This window comes from Sinocyclocheilus rhinocerous, unplaced genomic scaffold, assembly GCF_001515625.1.
Source record: "Sinocyclocheilus rhinocerous isolate Xijiao unplaced genomic scaffold, SAMN03320098_v1.1 scaffold4501, whole genome shotgun sequence".
NCBI lineage: Eukaryota > Metazoa > Chordata > Actinopteri > Cypriniformes > Cyprinidae > Sinocyclocheilus > Sinocyclocheilus rhinocerous.
In genome coordinates this window covers 3,745-25,051 of record NW_015659986.1, presented here as the reverse complement: position 1 = coordinate 25,051, position 21,307 = coordinate 3,745, and the positions used below count along the sequence as shown (strand labels likewise).

Here is a 21,307-nt window from a genome sequence, read left to right as displayed (position 1 = left end):
CATGACAGCCGTTGTCCATGCTGGCAAATAATAATGGCCATTCGAGGTGAATTATGTAAATAATTTTAAAAGCACGGCCATTTAAAACCCGAGGGTCTACCATGTGCATAGTAAAGCGATCACTGCAGACAATCCTTTTGGGTGGGAATTAATGTAAACACAGATATCGGATACCAGTCGTGTCAAAAGTGAATGTAAATAGACGTGCCAAAAAATCGGATATGGTCAAAAGATCGGATCTGTGCATTAAGACTTGCAGTGTAAACGCAGCATTATTCTCTCCTCGCTGTTTTAGTTACACACCTCTTCCTACCCGTAGATTTAAAAAGGGGGCGCATAACACAGCTAACAGAGTTATGCTGTGAAGACATAACCGGACCGGACCACATTCGTCACAGCGATGTACAAAAGTACGTCAGTTGCTCCTCTAAAGTTACAGAGATCCAAGGTGATGAAAAAAGTACAGCCATGGCTTCAGGGGCCCATTCGTGCCATTAGACAAGAGTGTAGGCATGCAAATTTTCAGAGAAATTTTCAGAGAATGTCTTAAACGGTATCAGAGTACTGCTAAGGAAGCTCAGAGGAAATACATGTCGGATATAATTGCACAAAATGCATATAGGCCGAAGATACTTTTTAATACAATTAATGTCTTTTTAAATCCTCCTCCTAGTGCCTCATTAGAATTCTCCACTGATTTGTGTGAACAGTTTTAAAAACATTTTATCCATAAAGTCGAGTGTATCAGGTCTAACATACCTTCTCAAAATTATTTTCCTCTAGAAATGTCTTCTCATCAGAGCTCCCTATCTCTTTTCCGACCTGTGTCACCTTCACAGCTTTATGATATTGTTCTTAGTATGAAGCCCTCATTTTGTCACTCTGATGTTCTGCCTTCTCAGATTTTTAAAGAGGCTTTTACAGCCTTAAGTCAAGTCGTTACTGCTATTATCAATAGCTCCTTAACAAATGGAATTGTACCAGCTTCTTTTAAACATGCTATAGTCCAACCACTGTTAAAAAAGTATAATCTTGATCAGCATGACCTAAATAACTATAGACCCATTTCTAAATTATCTTTCATCTCAAAGGTTTTGGAAAAAGTTGTTTATTCTCAGATCTCATCTTAATTAAGTACTTTTTACTAAGTACTAATATTTTTTGACACATTTCAGTCTGGGTTTAGATAATTTCATAATACTGAATATGCCCTCTTGAAGGTTACTAATGATATTTTACTTTCCCTTGACTCTGGTTCTTGCTGTATCTAAGGGTGTTTTCACATATAGTTCGTTTTAAAAAAAAAAAGAGAACCCAGTTCTTTTTTTGGTCCTCTTCAGCAATGAAGAGATCTCAGACCCTTTCTTGTTCACACCACAACTTTATAAGAACCCAGACCCCAGCTTTCTGTGCAGCAGTGGATTTTGGGTATTCAAGATGGCGTCTTCACATGTTGTCATCACATGGACGTGGCACATTTTGAAGCAAATGACAAACAGAGAACGAGTCAGACAAAGCAGAACTAAAGAAAAGCATCTGAAAAAACGGAAGAGGAAAAGAATAGCAACTAAAAAGAAAATTTTTCGGTAACACTTTCTATGAAGCCCGTATTTATAATACATTATAAGGGTATTCTTAAGGCATTATAATGAATGCATAATGCATTATAAAAAACCTTATAATATGTTGTATCATCTCATGAATATTCATAAGAACAGTTTTAATATATTATAATATTTACTTATTTGTGGTTATAGCTTTTAAGAGTATGATGATTTATATGATAAGAGTATTATACTATATAAGAGTATGATGCAGTAAGCTTAGACCATGCCTGGAGCGACATCGAACTTGCTACAGAGTTCCCCTCACTGTGGAACAAAGAGTTGCAGTTACGCTTTAGAGGCTTGCTACAAATATTGAATATCGATCCATTTCACACTTGTTTGGTATCGGCCTCTCAACAGCATGTATCGTGATGCAGCCAGTAGGTGTTAGAAACCTTGGTGTTGTCTTTGATCCTACATTGTCTTTTGATAAGCAGATCAGTGCTGTTGTGAAAAGCAGTTTCTTTCAATTAAGATCAATTTCTAGAATCAAGAGGATGCTTTCCATGAAGGACCTTCAAACAGTAATTCATGCGTTTATAACTTCAAGGTTGGATTACTGCAACTCACTTTATCTGGGTTTGCCTAAATCTTCCCTGCACTGATTGCAATTGGTGCAAAATGCGGCAGCCAGATTATTGACTGGCACTAGAAAACGTGAGCACATTACCCCAGCCTCTCTACACTGGCTCCCGGTCAAGTTCTGTGTTGATTTTAAGATTTTGCTCTTTGTAATTAAAGCTCTACATGGTTGTGCTCCCCAGTATATTTGTAATCTTCTCATTCCGCATTCCACCTCTAGATCTCTTCGGTCATCTAGCCAATTTCTCCTCTCAGTCCCTCGTTCACATTTTAAAACTAAAGGCGACCAGGCTTTTGCTGTGGCAGCTACTAGGCAGCTTCCCCTCCACATAAGATCTTCCCCTTCTATTTCTTTGTTTAAATCCTCTTTGAAAACCTATTTTTATTCTGTATGTTTTAATTCTGTTTGAGGGTGTAAAATTTTATTTGTCCCTGTCTGTCTTGATTGGGTATGTTTTTACTTTGTGTTATATTTCTTGTACAGCACTTTGGATGCAACTCCTGTTGTTTTTAAATGTGCTTTATAAATAAATAAACGAAACTAAACAAAATAACAAATAACGTTGTTACTTTGTGATCCCAAATTCGTCATGGTAACATTACAGTAGTATGTCACTGGAAAATGGTGAGTACGTCTCAATGACCAATCTGGCACAACGTGCCAAATAAATTAAAAACAATGTAACTTTGTGATTCCAAATTCTTTGTGGTGACATTACAGTGCTTAAAAATACATTGCTTAAAAATAGCGAATACATCCTAATGACCAAAATACCACTTCATTATGTAATAACTACTTTTCACCTTTAGTCTGAGGCATGGAGATGTAATCCAACCATTAACTTGAAATACATATACAACTGATAAACTCCCACTGTTCCACCGCTGAGGTTGGACTCAGAGGAAATGGATTTATATGAGGACTCTTCTTCTCCCGTCTTGTTCTAAACTCTCTACCTGTCCTGTTACGGCCAAGGAGGCAGTTTATGAACTGTATGTCTGTCCCGTCACGACCATGGAGGTCATTCCCCTGTCAGTTGCGCTTCCTGTAATGGGAGTTGCCATTTGGTGTGTTTGGGTCGTACACACCATCGCAGCTCCTCCCGAGGCGGCTGTGTCCGATGCAGAATCTCCAGAGATGGAGAATCTTCTGCTTCAGAACCTCCCGAGGCGGCGGTATCCGCTTCAGCTCCTCTAAAGGCGACAGTACCCAGTTATGAACCAGTTATGAAGTTATTCGCCTCGTCCCTTCAGCTCCGTTGTCTCCTTCCTCCCTCCAGCTCTGCCTTGGTCCTCTGTTGCTTTAGCTTCACCTCATTCCTCCTGCTCCAAGTCCCTCCTGTCTTCTCCCTGGCTCCTCCCACTGTCTTTGCCGCCCTGGTTCCTCCTGTCTCTGTCCTGGCTCCTCTCTGATCCGCCGTGGTTCAATGCAATTCAATTCAGGTTTATGATGATCATATTTTCTTGACCTGGTAAGGACTCTAGCCGCTGCATTTCCTTACCTGCGGTTCCTCCTGATTCCTCCTTGGCTCCTCCCTCCCTTGTCATTGTGTTCATTTCTTCATTAGTCCCCTTATTAGTTAATCACTGGCACCTGTGTTCTGTTCATTACCCTCTTTGTATAAGGTCCCTCTTTAGTTCAGTCCCTCGTCAGCTATTGATGTTTGTTTCATCCTTGCTTGTGTCTGGATTACCTGTTCTTCTTTGGATTTTGGATTAAAAACCTGTTTGGATTATCTTCGTCATGTGCCTTGTATTGCCCACACACAAGCGTGACACTCTGGCTAACAACGAATCTTAGAGGTGAAATTATCTTGTTAACAAACCTTTGCAAATTATGCAAATAAATGCATTTTTGATTGGTGATCGTTCTTCATCTGTGAAAGATAGAATAAACCGTCTGCGTGCCAAAGTGATCTCTGTTAATCCTCTGATAACCTGTGCAACCTCTGGCAGTTCTTTGGATGCCAACACCACCTTTTAAATTCTTTCTAAAACCTCTGGTAGCTGGCTGTCCTCATCCTGTTGGCTGAGGAAAGAAATTACAATGAGAATAACATGTTTTTCATATTTTTAAGCCTGTTACATGTCAGTAACTAACATGCTCAAAATATCAGCTATTTTACCTTAATCTTCTCCTTTTGGATCTCATCTCCAAGAACTGTTGTTCTGGCACAGCAAAAACCTTCCTAGAATTTTACTTCCAGTACGTTGACCCTGGGGAAATCATTCATATTTGAAAAGATTTCATTAATAAGTCAAGATGCAACAAGTTAATTTTATAATAGAAGAACAAGACTACTACAATTGAGACACCAAAACAAGTTCCAATTTGCTTTTTGCCCTCTATCAAGGATAAGTCATAATCAGAACCTGATTAAATTTTTCTGTAACTAATTGAGGGTCAGAAAATGTCAAGCAGTTTTTACGTGTATAGTATTTTTATGAGAATTAATTGCATTATTTCACAATTTTTTAAAAATCATCTTTATACTGTTTAGGTGTATAGAACTAATACTTTTTAATTTGAATCAACCGGTATTACATTACTCTGACCTTACTGGAGTTTTCATTAATGTGTTATTCTTAGATTTTTTTGAAATAGTTTGTAGTCAATCGCTCATCTTATGCAATTACCTTTTGCTCCTTCTGTATCAAGGATTTCATTCCCCTGGCCATCAGTCAGTATCATACCATCTTCTGCAACAGCATCTTGGACTTTTGCCAAGATGCCAGGAACTGATGCCTCATGTTCATGAAAACGGATCGCCACAGTCTTCTGGGGTGTCCATTTTCCACCCACCAGATCAGCAAGAAAAACATTCCTAAACACGAAAAGATGTCTCCTTTAACTCATTTCCAAAGACCATCCTATGTTCCTATAGTTTGGGGAAAATGCGATGTAAAGTCACAAAAAGTATATTTCTAGCTTCGATAATTAAGGCAACCATACAAGTAAAAACAAAAACACTATTATTATTAGGGATGCACCGATACCACTTTTTCCAGTACTCGCCCGATACCAATACTTTTATTTTTGCTACTTGCCGATACCAAGTACCGATACCGATATTTTTATTGCATTTGTAAATTTTTTAAATATTGGGTACAGAAACCAAAAGAGTATGTATAATGTTAGTTGGTTAACTTAATTTATCAAATAGATACAGTCAAACCAAAATTTAGTGAACAGTGGATGCAATTTGTTTTTCCAAGGCAGCAACGGAGTTTCTCAAGCATGTTTATTTGTTCCCGTCATTTCGGTGACAAATGTTTTAAAACATTTGTCACCGAAATGACGGGAACAAATAAACATGCTTGAGAAACTCCGTTGCTGCCTTGGAAAAACAAATTGCTTCCACTGTTCACATAATACGGAATAAGGTTATCTTTTCCTCACATCCAAAAACACACTCTTTAGAGATATTAGGCTTGTTTGACTTCATGCGGCGCCGCAAAGATCGGCTGCCGCCTGTCAAAAACAATGCATTCTGGTTACATTAAAATACTTTTGTCCAACTTTGATCGGTGCATCATTTGGATTAAAACTAAATCGAAAATATAAGACAATTTATAGGGGCCTATTTATACTATAGTTGCACCGGTAGTGATGTCATGGCTGCCGCCGGCCAACGTGTTGTTGGTGTTTTTTCAATGTATGCTTCAGATACGGGTCACGACGAGGCGTTCCCCATAGCGACCCCTAGAGGACGCAGTGTCTCGTTCCCTACTCAGGGAACCATGGTTACATACGTATCCTGAGACGTTTTAAGCTCTTTATGTAGCCGACATTGTGCTGGTTTGTATTGGCCGCCTCCAGTTATTCCTTTGTTTTGTCTCCAGCTAGCGCTGTGTCGTAATCGTGACATCAACACTAAAAGGGTCTATATGTCCCGAGGTCACTTTTTGTACAAAGAAACTGACACAAGAGGGCAGTTCGTGCAGTGTGTAGTGTAAAGCAGTTTTAAAACCTTTTTATTAACAGAAATTAGGACTGTCAATACATTAAATATTATAAATAACAAATATATAATACAATGTGTTACATTTTATAAGTTATATTTTAATAATACTGTATTCCAGGCAGTGTCAAAAAACAGTTTGAGTGTTTCACTTCTCCCTCTTCTCAGAAAACAAAAGCGAAACTGATCTCCTGCTATTACAACTGTGTGCAAGAAATGGTTAGTGTGTCAAGTGGCAAAAGTGTATTTAATCATTCTGTAATTATTCGCAGCATATCCATATGGACCATTTGTTTTTTGTTTTAGTTCTGAAAATGTGGTCTTTTTTTCTATTTTTATTTCAATATTTAAATTTTTAAGTATAATATAATGTATAGGCTATTGAGGACAGAAAATAGCCTATTAAAATTTTAATAAAAAAAAAAAAAATCAAATGCATGTACATTCTCTACAAAAACATAAATTCAAAATGAAGATATAGTGTTTACACTTTAAACTTATATATAATAGTATAATTTAGGGGCACCCATTGACTTTACCTCACCGAAAAAGTTTTAGTTATGAACAATTAAATAAAATTAAAAAGACACTAGACTCTATTTGAGGGTTAACCATAAACTTTTGCTTGTGATACTATCTGAGGGTCTTAGCTTAGATTGCTTAGTTTTGTTTTGATTATATTTGTATTTGTTAAAATACAAGTATCCACACTGCTTACAGATCTCGATCACAAAAGGACAAAAACGTTTACAAAAAGTGAAGAGAAGAAAAGAAACTCGAACTACATAGACTTAATGTGAAATCTGCCTTTTAGAAAGTCCCTCCCTCTTCTCAGGAAATAAAGTGTACTGATCTCTCTCATTTCTTCATGCATTCAACTTCATGCAAGAGATGGTGAGTAAGCGAAGAGGTATTTAATATTTATTTATATTTATAGCGTCACTGGAATCTTTTTTGTCTATATTTGTGTTACAAACACTTGTTAATCTTGCCACCGCTATATATAAAAGATCGGCTATTTGCACTTTGCTTTGTCTTTTTATTGTACTGTTTTTTTTTTTTTTTTACCGTTCCAGGAAGTGATCGGTTAGCCATATTTCTTCAAAAACGGCGCTTTAAAACTCTTGACAAGCTAAAAGACGTGAATGAAATTTGTATATATTAGAAATGAAAGATATAGATTATACTGAATGTCAGATTATTTTGCTCAAATACAAACAAAGCGATGCTGTTTGCGTATGTTGAATTGACAATGCATGGTTGTGAGAATGTGATATGGCTTATTGCGATCGCATTACAACGGTTGTGATGTAATTATATAAATATATAATTTTATAAATGTATGACACGCTGCATGTTTCGGAATATCACAGCTCTCAGTTTCGATTCACAGGAAATGCTACTCTGCATGTAGAACGTGTCAGTAGCGATTTGTTGGGTAACCCTTTATAATAACTTTAATTAATAAATCATTAACAAACATTATATAATGCTTAATGGATCATTAGTTAATATATATTCAAAGAGATAGAAACGTGAGATAATGTGCTTGTTAATGTTTGCTAATACATTAGCTAATGTAAAATCATTATTTCATGCAAGTTAAAATGCTTACAGATGTCATTAAACTTTCAATTCCATATGATCAAGCACTTATTGAAAATCAGGGGTTCAATTTGATTACTATAAAGGAACACGGTTCAATCTGTTTATATTATATTGTTTTGGTAAGTATTTTCTTTTAAAAAATGATTTGTTTTCCCGTTTATTTATGATTCAAGGAATATCCTGTTTAATGATATACAGAAGAGTAGTATACTAATGTGAGTGTTGAGGCAATAAAAACATTGTTTGCACCAAATTATTATTTAGCTAAACTTAACCAGCCACCCTTTACACAAACTTTGTTACAGCAGCTAAAGTCCAAAGCCCATAAAGATACTAAATGATCAGTAATCGTTTATAAACATTTACAAATGATGAATAGTTTGAATAATGAAAACATGAACAAATAATTAATAGATTATTTGTTAAAATGTGTAAATAGAGGTCTACACAACAAAGGAAAAAATCCAACAAATGAAGATCATATGAACTGAAAGTTTGTTTACATTAAATAAGCATATGTTAATAATTAGGTAATGTTTAGTAAGTTCATTAGTAAACATTACCAAGAACATTATCTCATATTTCTAGCTATGTGAATATATATTAACTAATGATCTGTTAAGCATTATATAATGTTTGTTTATGATTTATTAAGTAAAGTTATTATAAAGTGTTACCATTTGTTGCAACTTACATGTATCAGACATACACTGATTTATATTTTTATTCTGTGTATTTCAGAAAGACCACATTTAATACCTCGTTGCCTGCCACAGCTGTACAATATCCAGTCGAATTGGATCGCTGCTGATATACATTTGATGCCATTTACTGTGAGCATTCAAGATTTCATATATATATAGAGTCGAACAGTTCCCAGTCTCCTGTCACGGTTCTTAGGTGAAGCCCGTATTGGATGAGCATTCACCTACATACATTCAAAATACAGTCCACAACAATATAAAAGTCTGAGTCAAAGCTGCAAAATGGCAGAATCTTCTGATGACCAAAGTCCTTTTACCTGTCCAATCTGTCTTCATCTTCTGAAGAGCCCAGTAACTACAGCTTGTGGCCACAGTTTCTGTATGGACTGTCTCAATGAGTGCTGGGATCGGGACGATCAGAAGGGCGTTTACAGCTGCCCCCAGTGCAGGCAGACGTTCAGCCCAAGACCAGCTCTCAGCAGAAGCACTGTGCTGGCAGAAGTTGTCGAGAGAATGAAGAGAGAAGCGCCAGAAACAGAAACGGCCTCTACTGTACCATCTTTTGCTGTATCTGGGGATGTGGTGTGTGATGTCTGCACAAAGACCAAAACAAAAGCCATCAAGTCCTGTCTGACATGTTTGGCTTCTTACTGTGAATCTCACATCAAAGCTCATAAATCTCCTGCGTTAAAGTGGCACAAACTGGTCAATACCTCGCCACATTTAATGGACCAGATCTGCTCTCAACATCATAAACCTCTGGAGCTGTACTGTTGCCAACATCAGCAGTTGATATGTGTGCAATGTGCTTTGATCACCCATCAGAACCACAAAATTACTTCACCTGCTTCAAAAAGAGGACAAATACAGGCAAGGAAACTGTTGTGTCTACGATATATACACTGAACAAAATTATAAACGCAACACTTTTGTTTTTGCCCCCATTTTTCATGAGCTGAACTCAAAGATCTAAGACTTTTTCTATGTACACAAAAGGTGTATTTCTCTCAAATATTGTTCACAAATCTGTCTAAATCTGTGTTAGCGGTTTGCTGATGTCAAGATACTGACTGGTTTTCGGACCCCCCCGGACCCCCAATCATTGGTAATTTTTTGCGTTCTCTCTGAAGTGTTACATTCCTGAGAAACTTTGTGTTTTCTTGTAAACTTTTGCATTCTCTTGCAAAAGTACTACGTTTCCCTTAAAAAGTTTAAAACTATATTTAGGTGGTCTTGCAAGTGAAGGCAACATTTTTCAGTGGAATGCAAAGGTTTTTGTGAGAGAACACAACAGCATTAAAATAAAAAAATGTTGTTTTCACCATTACCACCACATCCCTTTAGGTGCTCCAAAATAATAATATGTTGAAGGAATATTTCACCAAAAAATGAACTTTATATACCTAACAAGAGCATTTCTGAAGGTTTTTCACAGCTGTTTTCTGTAAAACAACTTTGGGAAAGATTCTTCTTTTATGTTCCTCAAAGTCTGAATTTGAAGTGAATAAATAATCACAATTTCAACTATTTATATAAGTGTAGTCAGATGGACTACATGCAATAAAATCATCAATACAAATAATAAAGCTCTGCATGTCACGAGAAGCAATAATTCACTATGATGTCTGTGAGGAACTTTTGATATAGACAGCAGTGGCTGCAATGAAAGTGTGATTTCCTCATCAAACAGCTCGTGGTTTGAGCTCAGATCTGCTCGAGAGTCTAATGATGACATGCTTCCTTTGAAATAATGTCAAGTTCATCAGGAACTCTCTTTTTTCTCGTTCTAGTTTTATAAAATGGCCAAAGACTGGTGGCTCTTTGGGTTTTATTTCATCGTGCCGCTGGCATGCACCGCCGTCTTTTAGCATTATTGTGGCCAGCCTAAGGCACACCTTTGCAATAATCATGCTGTCTAATCAGCATCTTGATATGCCACACCTGTGAGGTGGATGGATTATCTCGGCAAAGGAGAAGTGCTCACTAACACAGATTTAGACAGATTTGTGAACAATATTTGAAAGAAATAGGCCTTTTGTGTACATAGAAAAAGCCTTAGATCTTTGAGTTCAGCTCATGAAAAATGGGGCAAAAACAAAAGTGTTGTGTTTATAATTTTGTTCAGTGTATATATCCTATAGTCTGTGAGTGTAGTGTCTGGAGCTGAGACTACCTAACACCCTGCCAAAACAAGATTTTTAAGCTATAGCCTGTATGATTTGTAAGGAAAACACTTGTCTGGTTGAGAAATTTGCTATTTGACCATTTAAAAATTTGTCTTTACAGATTGTTATGCGAGAAATGTTTATTTACTACAATTAATGTTGACGTTCATTGCTTGGTAACAACTTACATCACAGTGAAATAATTGTTACAGAAGCATCATACTAAACTATTATAAATTGCCTCACAGGAACAGATGGGGTCAAATCAGAATGTCCTAGAAAAAGAAATGCAGACGCGAGCGCAGAAGGTGCAGGAGTTAAGAAAAGCTGTGGCCTGTTTTAAGGTAAGTGCCCCATATGTTATTGTCTGGGGAGTTGGATTCCTAAATCTGTGTGCTGCTTAACAAGAGTTTTTCCTGCCATCTCACAGCACTCTTCACAGACCGCAGTGGAACATAGCGAGAAGATGTTTACTGAGCTGATCCGTTCCATGGAGAAAAGACGAGCTGGGATAACAGAGGTGATCAGAGCAAAGGAGAAAGCAGAAGTAAGCAATGTTGAAGAGCTCATACGAACACTGGAGCAGGAGATCAGTGATCTGAGGATAAGACATGATGAACTGGGGCAGCTTTCACAGATAAAGGATGACATCTATGTCATTCAGGTAACAGAACGGACCACTCCTCCCTTCTATCGCTTCTTACTCCACCATATGTTCATGCACCAAGTGCTCAGGACATGCATATGCACACACATTTACAAAAAGATCTAATGCAACATCTAGTGATAATGTATAATGAGAGGGTTTTTTTAATTCATTTTGATCTCTGCAACAAAAGATGTAGAGTAAAATGTTTTCTCGCTGCTATTTCTATCTGCAGAATTTCTCTGCTCTTTCCCTCAAACAATTTTCAAACTTGAACAACATATCCATCAGCCAACATCTGAATTTTAAGGAAATTGAAACAGTTGTCAGTTTGCTGAAAAGCCAACTAGATGATCTCTGTGTTCAAGACATTGTGAGAATATCAGAGAAAGGTGAGATGACATCCTTTTTTTTTAATGGTTTCATTCATCATATTGAGTGAGATTATGTATTTATACAATATTTTCACATCTTCTAAAGAGCACTATGCCTAAGCAGGTTGCATGATTTCAGGTCTCATCATCATAGCACAAACTGCATGGGAACAGTTATTGGCCGAAGTGTGGAGCAATAAAAGTTATGAGCAATAATAAAAATGATGCTTCCTTCAGAAAGCATAAATAAATGTTGTAGTAGCAGTAGTAGTATCATTATTGTGTAGTTGTTGCAATAGTAGAAAAATGTATTCTGATCTACTGTATAATAGGTACAGTGGGTACGGAAAGTATTCAGACCCCCTTAAATTTTTCACTCTTTGTTATATTGCAGCCATTTGCTAAAATCATTTAAGTTAATTTTTTTTCCTCATTAATGTACACACAAATACTGAGCATTTTTCAGTTTTTCTTTTTTAATAAATCTGCAAAGATGTCAACAATTCTGTGTTTTTCTGTCAATATGGGGTGCTGTGTGTACATTAATGAGGAAAAAAAATTAACTTAAATGATTTTAGCAAATGGCTGCAATATAACAAAGAGTGAAAAATTTAAGGGGGTCTGAATACTTTCCGTACCCACTGTATATTTAATGTGAAAAGAATACTACATCAATAAATTATTATTATGTAGACAGAACCTTTTGTTGGATTGATTTGTCAAATCACCATTTTCAATTTGTCTTTAAAAAAGAAATAAGTTTAGAAAGTCTAAACATTTTCTAAAAAATTATTGATAATAACGTCAAAGCCAAAGAAGGATACCCATAATTTCTCACCACTGTTTATACATCTGCCAAAAAATAAATAGATCTTATTGTCATAATCATGGTAAACAAATATTTTATCCTGTTTTCCTAAAAGTTCCCACTATCCATATAATGACGAACAATGAGAAGATCGCAAAGTGTAAGTCAGCATGTTTTTTCTCTCTTTTTTTTTTTCAAAACAACACTCAGATACACACACTTATATACTGTTTATACTGTTTTTATTTTAGATTTGCCATCTCGACCCATGTCCAGAGAAGAGTTCCTTATATGTGAGTCGTGCTCTGTATCTTTGCATTATTTGTCACATATATTTTGACATGTTGCAAAGAATAAAGGCAGATAGGATGGGAATAGAGAATACACACCCTAGAGAAGATTTTATTAAACAATAATACACACAAAGGCAGCATAAAAGGTGTAAGACCAATCCTGTTCCTGGAGATCTACTGTCCTGCAAAGTTCAGCTCCAACCCTGATCAAACACACCTGAACCAGCTAATTAAGATCTTCAGTAGCACTTTATATTTACAGGCAGCTTTATTGGAGCAGGGCTGGACCTGAAGTCTCCAGGTACAGTAGGTAGATTTCCAGGAACAGGGTTGGGCACCTCTGGTGATAGACATTCAAGTTGGGGCTGTCAAATAACAGCAGTGTGAAATAAAGTCCATACTGAAGTTCATAATTAATTTCCTTTTCTGTTTAACAGATTCCACTGATCTGAAACTGGATTCATCTTATGCCTGCAAACAGCTCTGTATAAACCGCATGTCTGTGTCAAGGAGGAGTGATGTTCAACCACGCTCTGCTAGCCAAAGCTACTATGGGAACAATCCAGCTTTGGAAATCAGAAACAGTACTTACCAGGTGTTGTGCAAAGAAAGTTTATCTGGACGCTGTTATTTTGAAGTTAAGTTGGGAGGAGCAGGTTGCTCTATTGCATTCTCATATGATGCTCTTAGTCAAGGAGGGGCAGGTTTTATCTTTGGCTCTAACAACAGATCCTGGAAATGTGATTTTCCAACTGCTAATGTTTGTGTGTGGCAAAGTAACCAACAGACTAATATTCCTGTGGTCTTTAAAATTGGAGTGTTTCTTGATCAAGATGCAGGAACTGTGTCCTTCTACAATGTCTCTGATAAAATGACCCTCCTGCACAGAATCCAGACCACATTCACTGCGCCCCTCTACCCTGGGTTTTCATTTCAGAATTGGGAAAATAACTCATCAGTGACAATTTGTGATCTTAAAAAGAAATAATCATGTAAATCCAAGGTTTTATCCCCCTTGACTGTCATTTCACCCCCCTAAAACTATAATTGCATATCATTTTATTTTATTTTAATTTTTTTATTTTTGGCAAGAGTTGTCAAAATGCGTGTCCTGACAACTATCCACACAAACACAGTCTGTCTTAAGTGAAGGTAAACAACTAGAAAATATCGGAAATGTGTCAATATAACAGATCCATGCTTGAGATCTAAAGTGACAGCATTTGTTAATAATGTTAATCAAACAACAAAAGAAAAAGAGAGAATCACTCACTGCTCTTAATTAAATAATTGCTGTAGCTTTATTAGGTATCTGTGTGTATTTACTGCATACAGTAATACAGTTTTCACAAGCACTGTAAAGTACGGTTTAATTTGTATCTTTGTTCTGTTGTATTTGTGCTATTGCTTGTAGTTTGTTTATTTGTTCTTATTTTATTATTGACTGTTTACTTGTCTTTAATGTTTGAACATTATATTAGCTAGGCTAGTATTAATTTTTGCTGTGATCATAAATTGGATTTGAAAATTGTGAAATTTCACTCTAGTATCTGAAATGTTGGTATCATGAAGTTATATAGGTCAAAAACAACAGAAGCAGCAACTTTATTTGTTTGGGGGGGTACACTGTGTAAACAGGACACAAGTAATGCTTTATATTACTTGACATAAAGCAAGTAAATACCTAATGCTATGTTGTGGCAATTTTCTATTTCAATAAAGGTATGAGACAAAAGTTTTTTGAATATTTATTTTCTTGCAAGAAAAGTTAAACAGTCATACAGTCATCGACCCTGTATAACACTCTGACTTACATCTTTTTATATCCTAATCAAACCAGGATGCTTCTATGCTTCTGTCTCAAACATTCATAATGCATATTCAACATATGTATTCATTTAAGGTATCCAACCATGTCCCCTAGATGTGTTTCTAAGCATTTAATGCAACTTATTTTCTTAGAAGCTAGGTATAAAATAGCATTTCTCGTCTCACACTTGTCTTGCACACACACACACACACATTAAATCTCATTAGATCTCTCAGCTCATCGAAAACTTAAGCACTCAGAGACAGTAAATAAGAACACTCTTTAGTACAGTGAAGCAAATAATATTTCTTCCATAATTCTACATTTCTTTCACAGTTCCCCCCTTTTTATTATTGATAACTATAAAAACAGACATTTTCATACACATCTTCTAAATTTTTCGCTCACTATGTTCTTCCTAGTGAATTTTCACTCAAGTTTTACAGTTTATAGTCGCTAAGCTTGTTTTTCTGAGACATAGACGTCACTTAATTCTATAGCAAACTGGTTACTGGAAAATAAAAGTATTGAGAAAAATACATTTATTTTTTGCAAACAAAAATTAAGAAATGCAAAAGAAAATGAAGTATTGCGTGAAAAAAGTTTTGCAAACAAAAATAAAGAATTGCAAAATATAAATAAAACAGCAAAAGATATGATTTCAGAACACATTTTCTATGGCGTTTTATTGTCTTTAACCACAGCTGTCGTAGTTTTTTTGTCTGGCAATGGCAGCAGGTATGCAATAAAATTTCAAATTGGAGCCAATACTCCATTGATTCTGACACTCAACAACACAAGAAGATGGCATTTTAAGCTCCTTATGCAGCCGACTCTGTGCTGGTTTGTACTGGCCGCCTCCAGTTATTCCTTTGTTTTGCCTCCAGCTAGCGCTGTGACATAATTGTGATGAACACTAAAAGGGTTTGTACACTACATCGCTGGGACCCATCATAATTTAGGCACATGGCTTCTCCTACCATTGCTATGCTGATGACATGCAGCTCTACCTCTCATTTCAACCAGATGATCCAACAGTACCTGCCCGGATCTCAGACTGCCTGACAGACATCTCAGCATGGATGAAAGAACATCACCTGCAGCTCAACCTGGCAAAGATAGAGCTTCTCATCTTCCCAGCCACCCTATCAGTACAGCGCCAGTTTACCATCCAACTAGGTTCATCAACGACAATCCCATCCTGTGATCCTCCATCACACCATAAGATGGCAATGAACGATGATGAGCAGCTGAACTTTAAAGATCATATTGCAAAAAAGCAGCACGATCATGCAGGTTCATGCACTACACAACATCAGGAAGATCAAACCCTTCCTAACAGAGCATGCAACACAGCTTCTCGTCCAGGCTCATGTCATTTCTAGGCTGGACTATTACAATGCTCTTCTGGCTGGACTTCCAACATGTGCAATCAGCCCTCTGCAAATGATTCAGAATGCTAAAGAGTCCTGAGCACTTATGCACCGATTGCCAACAAAACAGAAATGTGATCCAGTTTTACTGGCTCAGAAATACTCCATCATACATCCAAATCGTTTGTTAAAACTTTGGCCATGTTTAGCATGAGAATCCAAATCTTTAACAGTGTAAATAACTCCGAATGCATGAAATAGCATTAGACCCCCCCCCCTTTAATTTCATGTGTGTTATAAATGTGGGTTATTTCATGTACATGTGCAGCAGCAGTAGTTCTTAAATACTCACAGCAGCATGCCTGTGGATGTATTGGCAGTAGCAAGTCTTGGTACTACTTGGTACTATGCAGCAGCGTAGCAGAACAATTCCATGGCAGAGTCTTTGATAAAGAATATCTCTTTGGTTTTGAGACTTTAGTCTTTGCAACTTCAGGGATCTTATCTATGCACAATCAGCTTGTAACACTCCAAAGAGAAAGGAAAACTTGAAATCGCATCATATGACCCCTTTAATTTTTGTTTAAATGAAGAAAGAATCTAATGAAACTAATGAAGAAAGAAACTTCTTCAGAAACGCCAGCAGTCCTACACGGAAGCAGCTCCGGGAGGATGACGTATGAGTTCAGCGTTGCGCATGCGCCGGTGAGTCTCGTGAAAACCAACGTTTGTTAACAGGAGCAAAGGAAGCAAAGTTTCCTTACTTTAGCAAAGGAAAACCAGTCTCCTCTTGGCTTATATCCAAATCCTCTGACATTCTTCTTTACAAATCCTTGTTTTGTATTTCTAATTAGTGACCGTTGTTTTGTTTTGATTTCTCCGCTGCGCTTCCGCGTGTGTTACTTCTGAGTGGCGCACGTGCAAAGCCGACCTCATACTTAATCCGCCCGGAGCTGCTTCCGTGTAGGACTGTTGGCGCAACCTAGATTCAAGAGATTATTACTTTTTGAATATGGATATTTTACTTACAAAAAATGCATCGATTCGCTACAGGAGGCCTTTGTTCACCCCCCGGAGCCATGTAAGACATTTTTTATGGATGGGCGCTTTTTATTTCACTTCTTTTGGACTGAAGCACTGCAACACCAACTGAGTGCAATAATAGAGCTTGGAATAGCCAGGACAATTTTATTATAACTTCGACTGGATTCGTCTGAAAGAAGAAAGTCATATACACCTAGGATGCCTCTGGGGTGAGTAAAACACAGCCTAATTTTTGGGTGAACTTAACCATTTAAGATTGCGTGGTGCTGTTCAAAGAAGAGTGAGAGCTGTTGTCACTGATGAAATAAGAGCCACCATCATAGACCATGTGATAAACCATGGTCTGTCACTGAGAGAGGCAGGTGAAAAAGTACAGCCTAATCTCAGATGGTCAACTGTGGCTTCCATTATCAGAATTTTTCAACAAACCAACAGGTAAGTAATGCACTTCATGAGGGCGATAATTGCAGTTGCTACTTACCACAATAACTGCTGGTCACCGGCAGCTACAAAATCAAATATCTAACATTTTTGTTCTTCTAAAGGACACAACGACTTACTTGCTCTGGGGGGAGAAGAAAGCTTCTTACTGTAATGAAGACCAAGAGCATGCTATTGTAAGATGGGTCATTGCTGACAATGCGAAAAAAAGAAATTCAGGCCAAAATTCTACAGGACAACCTGCTATTCCAGAATGTTGAAAGCATCAGCCTGGCTACCATCGCTTGAACTCTGAACAAACACAGAATTCGAATGAAACAGCTGTACACACTTATCTTTGAAAGAAACAGTGAGCAGGTCAAGGAAATATGTCCAGGTATGGTATCTATACACTATATCTGATTCTAGAGTGACTCTTACACTATTCTACTTTTTTTTCACTATTGTCTATTGCCACACAAGTAAACATACTCACATAGTGAAAAGCATTTACAGTAAACATCATGTGTTTGGCTTCTTTCAGAGAGTTATGGAGTTGGAGGCTAATCAGGCACCACATGAATTCATTTATGTAGATTAGGCAGGATTTAACATGGCAAAAACTCGTAGATGAGGAAGAAACATAATTGGGAAAAGGGCCACCACTGATGTGCCGGGTCAGAGAGGAGCAAATATCACAATGTGTGCTGCAATCGCAAGTGCTGGTCTGGTCCTGCAAAAAATCCAGATTGGTCCCTACAACACAGAGTGCATTCTTTTGTTTTTAGATGACCTTCACAAACAACTGGTGCCAGAAGCAGAAAGGGAACAAGTGGGAGGAAACATGAGGACATTTGTGATTGTATGGGACAACTTTGCGTTCCACCATTCACATGTAATCACAAATTGGTTTGCAGCCCATCCGAGAATGATTTCCCTTTTTCTTCCTCCATACTCTCCTTCCCTCAACCCCATTGAGGATTTTTTTCTGGCTGGAGGTGGAAAGTCTATGATCATCGACCACATGATCAAATGTCCCTCCTGGAGGCAATGGATTCTGGCTGCAGAGACATCTCCGCTGAAGACTGCCAGGGGTGGATAAGGCATGCTAAGCGTTTCTATCCAAGGTGCATAGCAGGAGACAAAATAAGGTGTGATGTCGATGAGAATATGTGGCCAAATGCTCAAGATCGTATAAATTAGAACTGTATTTTTCTGTGCCTTTCTTGTGTCACTTTCTGCAACTTGTCTGCAATTTGTATTTTTTTTTTTTAACCAGATGGCTGTCTGTGTGTGTGTGTGTGTGTTTAAAGTACTGATGACTCCTTTACAATGTTGTACGCATACTATCTATAACGAATCCACACATTCACACACAAACAAATGTAGAGTGAATTTGCAGCTGACTGAATTATTACAGTTTTTTTCGTTTTTCTTTTACAGTAAATGGATTTCATATTTGATGTTCTATACAGGTCGAACTGAAACATGACAATGCAGTTTTTGTAATGCCATTAATTGTTAGCATTTTGACAGTCTATGCACAAGGATTTACTATATTTTCATGTTGGATAGAAAGTTAGTGCTAGTGTTTTGACAGACTGATTCAATTTTAAATCGGGTTTGCTGGGTTTTGATAGAGTTAGTATATGTAGAAAACTGTATTTAGCATTTTGAAATGTAGGGTTTGTATTTATTTAACAAAATGTGGTTTTGGCCAGAAAATTAACTATTTGGCTAATTGTGTGATGTAGGTGTGTTGCTGTGTTAAGAGTTTAGAAAAGGTACTTTAAGTATTTGTAAACGCTTGATAGCAATTGAAAAAAAAACCTGTAAAGGTGAAGTACAACACTACATCCCTCTCTTTGTTTTACAATAATAATAATAATAATAACCGATAAAAATGTTAATCAAGACAAACTTCAGGTTGGCTTGAGAAAGCCTAGCCTGAAAGTTTGAAGTAGTTGTAAAAACTTTTGAAACAGTTTGAAAGTTTAGATAGATAGATAGATTGTCAGAGGACAGATAGCGAGTTCCCCCTTTTCTATTTCATATCTATCTATTTAAGCTTAATACATTCACCTCACTATTTACTGGGTGTATATGAATAGGCTCATTCATATGAATTAAATGTCCATTGGCCAAAATTAAACAAGGATTTGATCTGCCATAAAGTGTAACAGCACCAGGCCGTTGTCGCCCTCTGCAGGCATTTGTTATAAAACATAATCTACATAAATTGATTGTTTATATTATGTATATTATGCATTTAAAAAATTGTTCCATGGAACCATATGATTATGCTCAAAACCATGTGCTTTTGACACTTTATTTGATCCAAGTATTATTGCCTCATTGTATATATATATATATGTATGTATATGTATGTTTTTTTTGTTGTAATTTTAAAGGCTTAAGTCTTTGCTTAGGTCTATTTCTATTACCGATTATTATTATTATTCGATATCCAAAATAATCGTTAGTGACAGCCCTACCTGTATACGTTAATCAGCTTGTCCAGGCTGATTGTGTTATAAATGCACTAATATGTTGTTGTTGCTCAACCTCCCAATACTTTAGAGTCTATCGGTGTAGCCTTACCACTTTGTGGCAGCGCTGAAGGTGACAGCGCTGTCTTGGCTGGCTGCGGTGATTCATCTAGGTCTGTTAGACAGGCCTAGGGGTGCGTGGTGGTTAAGCCTGTTCACGCTCATCTGTTGAGTCGTATGCCTGACTCCATCAGGCTTCAGCATTTCAGAGAAAGGGTGTTTCTCGTCATATCAAAGCAATGATGCAATGTCTGATTCCCTGCTCTCAGAGAACCATGGTTACGTGAGTAACCCGAGATGTTTCTGAAATACTCAGACCAGCCGTCTGGCACCAACAACCATGCAATGTTCAAAGTCCCTTAAATCACTTTTCTTCCCCATTCTGATGCTCAGTTTAAACTTCATCAGATTTTCTTGACCATGTCTATCTGCCCAAATGCATTGAGTTGCTGCCATGTGATTGGATATTCGTGTTAGCGAGCGGTCTAACACGTGTACCTTATAAAGTGGCCAGTGAGTGTAGTAAGTATATTTGTACAGTAAGTAATTTATCAGTCAAGGTATTTTTAAGAAGTGGATTTAGGCAAAATATTATAAACAAAATAATATTGTAGTACTGCATATACAAACATTTATCACAAAAGAGACGATAAAAACGTTTTGTATTTTATCATTTATAAATCCAGATTTCATCAATGAAAATGAAAAGTTCAGTTTAAAAGTTAAGTTTATTGGTATTTACCACAGAAAATCCAACAGAAAGTATTTTTAATGATGTATAAAACAAAGATGATTATACGTGAGATCAACAGAATCAATAAAAGCAATGGGAAAAAGCAAGGGATAAAATGAAATAAAAAGTGCTGTAACAAATTAAAGTGATCATATATTCTAGTATATAGTTTGCATGCACATTTCAATTCTTTCTTTTAATATTATGAAAATAAAGTCGTTTTTTATTTATTTATATATATATATTTTTTTTTTTGCTAAAATATCAGCACACAATCTTAGCACACATCATCTGATTTACTCAGTGACAGAGGCAGAAAACGCTTACATGCTCTATAGGACATAGATCAATGAATAGAAGCAAGCCCAGCTTCTTTTCTGATTACTCGAGCTGTATTTGCCAGATCATTTACTCCTTCTCTCAAGAGGTACTGAGTGGTAGCAAAGGATAGTACTGCAGCAGCAGCACTGCCTACACCTGGAAGGAGACTCAAAAGATATTCAACAGTAGCAATGGTACCGAGCGCAGCAGACACTTGCAATCTGGTCAGTACTTTTTCTCGGATGGCAGTTACAAATTTAGATTTGGCCAGATCTTTCAGGTGGGGCTTGTTAACTTTTTCTGAAAGC

General features: G+C 36.9%; 1 protein-coding gene and 1 long non-coding RNA gene across 3 annotated transcripts; one reads left to right on the top strand and one right to left on the bottom strand.

Moving 5' to 3' along the window:
* Positions 1-4,185: 4,185 nt before the first annotated feature.
* On the bottom strand, positions 4,186-5,035 carry LOC107724763 (uncharacterized). Its single transcript, XR_001638048.1, has 3 exons — positions 4,827-5,035; positions 4,316-4,406; positions 4,186-4,218 (listed from the first exon to the last, which is right to left on the bottom strand). It is a non-coding gene; the product is annotated as an uncharacterized LOC107724763 (long non-coding RNA).
* A 1,950-nt stretch (positions 5,036-6,985) lies between these two features.
* Positions 6,986-14,464, top strand: LOC107724762 (E3 ubiquitin/ISG15 ligase TRIM25-like). Of its 2 annotated transcripts, none has more exons than XM_016533790.1 (8): positions 6,986-7,045; positions 8,501-9,333; positions 10,877-10,972; positions 11,059-11,292; positions 11,510-11,666; positions 12,572-12,616; positions 12,708-12,749; positions 13,187-14,464. In XM_016533790.1, the coding sequence occupies exons 2-8, from the start codon at positions 8,746-8,748 to the stop codon at positions 13,735-13,737; spliced, it is 1,713 nt and encodes a 570-aa protein (XP_016389276.1). In that variant the 5' UTR covers positions 6,986-7,045; positions 8,501-8,745; the 3' UTR covers positions 13,738-14,464. The 2 variants fall into 2 exon arrangements, with proteins under 2 accessions (XP_016389276.1, XP_016389275.1); XM_016533789.1 differs by having other exon boundaries at positions 7,025-7,061.
* The last annotated feature ends 6,843 nt before the right edge of the window (positions 14,465-21,307 follow it).

Bases quoted from the DNA above. Each gene is read 5' to 3' on its own strand.
- LOC107724762 (XM_016533790.1), top strand. From the start codon at position 8,746: ATGGCAGAATCTTCTGATGACCAAAGTCCTTTTACCTGTCCAATCTGT. The intron at 10,973-11,058 runs GTAAGTGCCCCA...GCCATCTCACAG, and splicing joins AAGCTGTGGCCTGTTTTAAG to CACTCTTCACAGACCGCAGT. The intron at 11,293-11,509 runs GTAACAGAACGG...TTCTATCTGCAG, and splicing joins ATGACATCTATGTCATTCAG to AATTTCTCTGCTCTTTCCCT.